Consider the following 7,686-nt stretch of genomic DNA (forward strand, 5'->3'; position numbering starts at 1 on the left):
ATATATATATATATATATATATATATATATATATATATATATATATATATATATATATATATATATATATATATATATATATATATATATATATATGTGTGTGTGTATATATATATATATGTAGATAAATATATTTCTATACATATATATATATATATATATATATATATATATATATATATATATATATATATTTATTTATATATATATATTTACATATCTACATGTTTGCCATCAAACGGTTTTTTAATCACAGCAATCGGAAATGGTGTTTTTTTTTGTACATAAATGGTGGTTGTGTAGCAGCGTGACAAGAGAGATTTTTTTTAAAACTCCGCTTGGCAAAAATTGCGGTCAGGGAAAAGAAGTGTGATAGCTGCGAGACTCGAAAGGATAGATTCGTTAAAGGAACATAACATCAAAAGGAACATAACATCAAAGTTTAAAAAGGAGAAGTACAGTAAATTATTTAACCAATTTTAAGAACGTGAGAGAAAAAATACTTGAAATAAAACAGAAAATAAAAAAGATAAAGTAAGAAACATAATGAATATTATCGAAGGAAGACACGTTAATGTTTGTATTAGACTACAATACCCCTTAACGTAATACCCCTTAACGTACCTTTTATCAAAGTCGTCAGAAAGGAAATCAGGCACATCTGTTAGTTTTTATAGCATAAGCAAATAAAGCAAATTATTTAACAATTTGTTTTACACCTAAAATTGTTATTGTTATTCATTTAAGAACGGCTTGGCCATATTTAGATTTGTATAATTATTTTTTAACTGAAAGGCGTTTCATCCCAACAGCCGCTGAGAGCCATATCCCGGGCTGACTCGGTTAAACGCCCGAAATTGAGCATGAGTATATTGAAACTTCAAAAAGACGGTTCCATTCTATTAACATCGACTGCAAATAAGCATACATTTGATCAGTACTATGGTTGAAGGTCTGATAAATCTATTTCTTTCGAAATTATACATTTAAGCTAAAAAGTACAAAAGCTGTAGTCCCCATATAATTATTGCTACATTATTTTTAAACTATTCCCTTGTTAATTCAGATGTTAGCACCAAATGGATGATTGGGATGGGCACTCTTTCATACATTCTGCTTTGGTCAATTAATATTTTAACAGAGCAAGAAGAGCGTGCCAGAAAATGGTGCGGGTTTGTAAAATATATCAGGTATATAGAAGGGCTGATCAGGTATATAGAAGGGCTTGACTACTATTTCTGGAATATATTTTTATGAACTGTTGGCATGTGAAGACTGGTGTAAAATGGCTTATGATTAGGAATATAACGAAATTGTTTTATTCTTAGATTCGCAAAGCTTCTTAAATAACTGGTGTTAAACAATAAACCTTCTTCAATTTATCGTAAAAGTAATTTGAAATTTCGTTCGATGAGATGGGTAGAGCGTAGCCAGAAAAACGATAATTTTTACGATTTTTAAGTTTAAAGAATCATAATTTAAAAATTTTGTTTGTCTGGTTTTCTGCACATTTTGGCGATAGTATCACAAAACAGAATTTAACTGATAAGCGATGAACAGAGCATGGAAAACTCGTTACTTCCATGGCTGACAAACGAAATCTCTTAGAGCAGACATAGTTTTTTGTCCTTCATAAAGTTCGTTTACGGTAAACGGGAAAAATAATCATAAAAATAGTAAACCACATAGATTTTGTAAATCTGTTGTACATGGTCCGGGGGACCTATATAGCCGAAGCGTTAACGTATGCCACAAACACACGATAAGTATCGGAATAGAATCTCGTCTGAGTAGGCTTTGCACGTTTCAGTAAAACTGGTTGTTTTGCAAACTTTTTATTTGAAAATTTAAAATCATAGATTGCCATAGAGTCATCTGTTGCTATTCTGTTAAGTGAAGAAAAGGCAGCCCAAACGATAAAGGGTTGATTCCTTATTATTGTCTAAAGGGTAAAGAGCAGCTTGTTTTTCTTGTTTCTGAAAATTTAGTAGTTCACGGAAGGAGATATCGGCATCTATCATGCCGCAACCCCAGGTGATGCCATCATCAGTATGGTTTTTACCCTGTTTTCCTCTAATTCGAGATCCTATTTTGCCTATTCAATAGTTCGTTTGCTTCTGCTATGCAGGAAAGCTGGAAACCAATTTTATCGATGTCATGAGTTTATCCCATGATCAGGATTGATTTTCACAAGATGGCACCGGAAGTGTTCACATCTGATTGAAGAGACCTGTTTAGAGCTGGATTGAAAATGAGACAGGCTAGCCCATCCTTCTGGCTTAGATCCTTGGTGGTGGTAAAACGCTTGGGGTTTTCCATGCACCATCACCTGACATGTGACGATGGTTATGGTCATTTTCATGAGTTTGGTACAGTTTCATGCCTACGGAGAAAGATCGACTTGTCAAATCGATTGTTGTTAGAACGACTGATGTTAGATCAACTGTTGCCATCTTCTCCATGATTTGATTAGTGGTTGATTTCCTTAAGGAATGCTCTCTAAATAATAATAAAGAGCCTGCCAAATTTCGATTTTCAATTAGAGATTTTTGTCCTTAATCCATCTGGGGCTCATTTACTTTTTGCATCACAAAGTTGCCTCGCATGTGCAGGGTGTAAAACGTACCGTTGACAAACTCGAAGACTTTGAACTCGAATATCAGTCGTTGATGGACGGTGAAACCCATTTTGAGCTTATGGTGATGGTCGTGGCGGTTGCATTGCTATTGAGCTCACCATTGCGTATGGTATGTGCTAGCTTTGTTTTGCAGTTCAAGAGAATACAACCTATCTTGGAATAGCTTGGCTTAGTGACAAAGAACTGTTACAGAATATGAAATACGCATATTTTTAGTATATAATAGTATATGATTTGCTTGAACTCCGTTTGTTTTCATGTACAAAACAAGGGATTGGTAGAATGAGCTGAATATGTAATTGTCTGTTGTGCAAGTGTACGCGGTAGTGCTAGCAAGCGATTATCTTTATTATTCACACTAATTGTTAAAGCGTTTGTAGGAGTAATAGAACAGAAACATCTTTATATCAAATACATTGTCATTATCTCAAAAACGAAGCCAAATGAAAGTAAGAATTATAAATACCTAATGTTTGGTTTTATTGTTTCAGGACTGTTATGTAAATAGCTCAAATAGAGTACAAATATTTTGCCAAAATCCCTCCGAAGCTGAATTCAGAAGGAGCGAAAAGCTTTGTTGTTGTTATACTGCTGGATACCGTTATCATCTCATCGCTGTTCAGGAAACGCCACAAAACGAAACGCAGCGTAAACAAACGGCGTCGGAGTGTCCGTGGACAAACCCGAACGCCGTATTCTATTCCAGTTGTACATATGTCCACCAGTAAGCCGGATTCGGCTGGATGTTCGTCACATGGACTAAGAAGCCGCACAAGCCACAGTTTAGCGATTCAATCGGAAGCTACCGCGACATCGGTAACGGAAGTGAAAACAGCAGTTGCTGCATTGACTTCCATGATGGATCCACCAGCGAGTATCATCATGAAGGCCGCCGCGGCAGCTGCTGCTGCAGCCGCTCAGGCGGCTGTGGGTCCCATTAATACTAAGAAGGAACTTGAGTGTGGTGATATAAATGATGGTATTGCTTCCTCAGTAGATTCGAGCATGGATAACAGTGCTTTGGCTAACTGCCTTTCAAGCACAATTTCTTCTTTGAGAGGCTCTAGCATTAGTGGGACAGGAAATGATGGAGGAAACCTCAGTGGAGGAGAAGATAACCTGTCGGATAACTCAGAAACTACCTCTGGAGCCACGACTACTACTACTTCGTCTAGCGTGGCGACAACTCAGTTATTGGAAAATCTCAAGCATAATCTCAACCACCACAACAACAACAATTCTAGTGTGATCAACAACAACAACCCACTGCATGTGAATAACAATAACAATGGTAACCGAAAGCTGTTCGAGTGTGACGTTTGCAACATGAAATTCTCAAATGGAGCTAATATGCGGCGTCATAAGATGCGTCATACGGGCGTTAAACCGTATGAGTGTCGAGTTTGTCAAAAACGGTTCTTTCGCAAAGATCATTTGGCGGAGCATTTCACCACTCATACAAAAACGCTGCCCTATCACTGTCCAATCTGCAACCGAGGGTTTCAACGACAAATCGCAATGCGTGCTCATTTTCAAAATGAACACGTTGGGCAGCATGATCTCGTTAAGACTTGCCCTCTTTGTAGCTATCGGGCAGGTACGATGAAATCACTGCGTGTGCATTTCTTTAATCGGCACGGAATCGATCTGGATAATCCGGGACCGGGAACTCCTTCGTCATTACTGTTGGCTCTCGATCAGCATAATCCTGCAAATCTGCTACCAGCGGCTCTTGCGGCTATGAACGCAGTGAACGCTTCATTCGGGGATGGAAATGCATCATCAGCAGTGGACACGATGCAACGGTCAATGGACAATGGTACACCTCCGATGCATTTTCTAACGCCACACGTTGAGATTTCTATGGCTGACAATGCTGATGATGATAGCAGCTTACCACTAAATTGCAGCCGAGACGGACCCGGCGGTGCAGGTGGAGCTCTACAGGATTTGCAACAAAGTGGCAGATCTCAGAACGGAACTCCTATGCTGTTAACAAATGGGCCAAGTTCCAGTAGCAATAATGATCGCAACACTCCGACCACTTCTTCGTCATCCACTATGATCTCTACCGGGCTGGATATTCAGGCTATAGTGCGGGCATCGAATGGCGGAACACCAACAATGGCATCATCCGGATCGCCAGCTTGTTCACCTCACTCAGCCGACTCAAATGTTCCCTCCAGCTCGCAATCTTCGTTGTCGTCTACGACTACCACGATGCTTCCGACACTAGTACAAAGTTCAAGACACATTATTTTTGATAACCCTATTACACCCTCGATTAGCTTAATACCTATAAAACAGGTAACTTTATAAGCTGTAAAGAACAAATGCTATTTATTTCAATTTTTTCATCCCTGTAATGCAAATTCATTTTATAATCTATGCTAGGAACCAACAACGAATGATGAATACAACGATATTAAACCCCGAAGCAGTGTGGATCCATCAACCACAAATATCGGGAATCCCGCTGAAAGTGCTACCTCTTCGTCAAGTATGACTTCTCTCATTAAGGTAAAAAAAAATCAATCATTTGTTTATAGTCGTAAACAATAAACACAACACTTTATATGTATTATGTTATAGGTGTCTCCACTTAAATCTTTGCTAAGGGAAGATCTTAAACGAAGAATAACTGCACGAGCAACAACTCGTGCAACCCGAAATGGTATGCTAACGAGCAGCTCACCAAACCCTACTAGCAGTCCGAATCCAAACAGTTCTAACGTTCTTACATCTGGAACGACTCAGGAGAGTGCCAACAGCAGTAACAGTTCGAGCAGTTTGAGCAGTAGCTCAAGTAGCAGCTCTAGCAGTAGCAGCAGTGTGGCCGCCATTGCAGTCGCAACTACCTCAAATGGTATCATTACATCCACTGGACAGGAAACCGACTTGATGCTGTCTTTAACGGCAAAGTCGAAACGACATCTACAATGTCTGTTTTGTGGCATCGAGTTTCCAGATCAGACGCTATACTTTCTGCACAAGGGATGTCACAGTGACAGTAATCCGTGGAAATGTAATATTTGTGGCGAGCAAATGAACAACGTGTACGAATTCAATTCACACCTACTCAGTAAAAGTCATCAATGATGTTAAGCGAGGGAAAGAGAAACAATATACTGGTGATGTTTCTCTTTTTCCGATCGCTTGTTTATGACTCGATACCCGAAAATCCCACATATTGGCGTATACTGTCGCGGACTACCTTGAAAATAGGACCTTGATTATAGCTTCCAGGCTTTCACTCTAGAAATCTTCTCGTAAAAACACTTAAGCTTCACTCACGGCTCGTCGAAAATACTCTTCAGTATTATTTTGTCAATAAAGCCGTGCTTCTTACATTTACAAATCGCTTTAGCATAAATTTTAGGTTTCAAAGCGTTGTAAGCAAACGAAAAACTAAACCACGTGCCTCCGACAATTTGTGGTTAACGATGCTGATAATCTTTGCTGCTGTTAAACCAGTTGTTGAAGACCGAAAGATTTACAGTCCGTCCAATAGATTTTAAATGAAATCAAAACAAAATAGCATTATACATTAGGTCTTTAAAGCGATCTCCGTATGCAACATAGACTTCATTGGAATTACCAGCAAACCAGCAGATCGACGGAGGATCAATTGAAAATTACCTTCGCTGTACGCCCCTGGCATATGTATATCTTTTTTTCTCATTCGAAGTACCTTCGCACAGTAATTCGTCTGTTAATCATAAAGAACAGAGCCAAAGCACAGAGAATATGAAATACAGTTGGATACCGAAGGCAGAGCATAACGTTATCCATGTTGGAGCAATTACTAGTACAACATTGCGGTTGGTTTTGCAGCTTCTATTTATCATCAATTACCAACGCCAAATAGTCGACCTCGGTGTCGGCGTTTGACTTTGAGGAAGTATGCAACACCAGTAAATCAACGGCAGTGAATGGTGGATAAAAATCAATGTTTTAATGTTGAGGAATGCTTCTAGTAATGGCCATGTTCAATTTTATCTGCAACATTGTACATTTCCCCCTAATCGGGATAGCCAATGCAGATAAAATAGTTAGCAGTTCAAAAACAAAACATTTACACCACCATGTTTGAGTAAACAAGTGGTTGAGGAATCTTAAGCAATGCTTAATTTAAAATACACGGGACACATGAAACCACCATTTGTGTACTTTCGCACCACCGGAATACAACCGACTATAGGACAAACGAAACAAATAATTCAAAAACTAGGTCTAGTGAGGATATTTAAGTAAATTACCGTTTTTTTTTCAAATTGACACGGTCTGTAGTTATAAGTTTTGTTTTGTTTTGTTTTGTTTTGTTATATTGTTACGTAAGAGCGTTTGTAAAATAATTTGTTGACTGTATGCTCGTCGTTCGCTTTTCCCCACTTTTGTTTTTTCGCGAACTCACGCACTGTGCGAGTGTGTCCAGTTTAGCCCAAGAATTATAGTTTATCCAGTCTAGTATCATTTAACAAAAGATATTTTGTGTTGCACAAGTTCTCTGTTGAACATATTAATTAATGTTAGATGGCATAGTGATTTCTTAATATATAGAGTGTTTGAATACTGAGATGCAACATTGTTGAAGTGTGTATGAATTAGAGTTTTCTTTAACGTGTGGTATTGTTTTTTTTTACAACTTTGATGCCCATTTTGTTATTTCTTATGTTCTATTACAGTTGAAAAAATATTTTTGTTATTAGTAGTGTGTTTCGCTTTTATTTGTTTGTAACACCTTTTGTATAAAATCCTCAAATGGTTTTTTTATACATTTTTTCTGTATAGATGCAAATCTGAATTTAAAAAGTTCCGAAGCATTTCCATAAATTGTTCAACAAAAATTGGAATTACTGTTTAAAGATACACACATACAACAAGAGTAATTTTTTTTACAGGACCGATGTGACATTTACTACCGAGTACATTTGCTTAAAACAGAATGAGCGATTATGCAGGGCAAACCCAAAATATACACATGTTATTGATCAACAAATTTTAGATGAATGCAGTTTGAATTTCAAATAACTCAATTTTTCTTATTC

General features: G+C 37.6%; 2 protein-coding genes across 2 annotated transcripts in view; one reads left to right on the forward strand and one right to left on the reverse strand.

Annotated features, from left to right (window-relative positions):
• Nucleotides 1-2,687, reverse strand: part of LOC128724897 (aquaporin AQPAn.G-like) — a 15,865-nt gene extending 13,178 nt beyond the window's left edge. The window contains exon 1 of the mRNA XM_053818621.1: nucleotides 2,627-2,687. Coding sequence (XP_053674596.1) covers nucleotides 2,627-2,687 — 61 coding nt within the window. The remainder of the gene's footprint in view (nucleotides 1-2,626) is intronic.
• Nucleotides 2,688-3,352: 665 nt separating this feature from the next.
• On the forward strand, nucleotides 3,353-5,737 carry LOC128732269 (protein hunchback). The gene is made up of 3 exons (XM_053825450.1): nucleotides 3,353-4,945; nucleotides 5,033-5,158; nucleotides 5,231-5,737. Exons 1-3 carry the CDS (start codon nucleotides 3,353-3,355, stop codon nucleotides 5,735-5,737), a joined length of 2,226 nt encoding a protein of 741 aa, XP_053681425.1.
• The last annotated feature ends 1,949 nt before the right edge of the window (nucleotides 5,738-7,686 follow it).

Source organism: Anopheles nili, chromosome 2 (genome assembly GCF_943737925.1).
Source record: "Anopheles nili chromosome 2, idAnoNiliSN_F5_01, whole genome shotgun sequence".
In the NCBI taxonomy this organism is placed as follows: domain Eukaryota; kingdom Metazoa; phylum Arthropoda; class Insecta; order Diptera; family Culicidae; genus Anopheles; species Anopheles nili.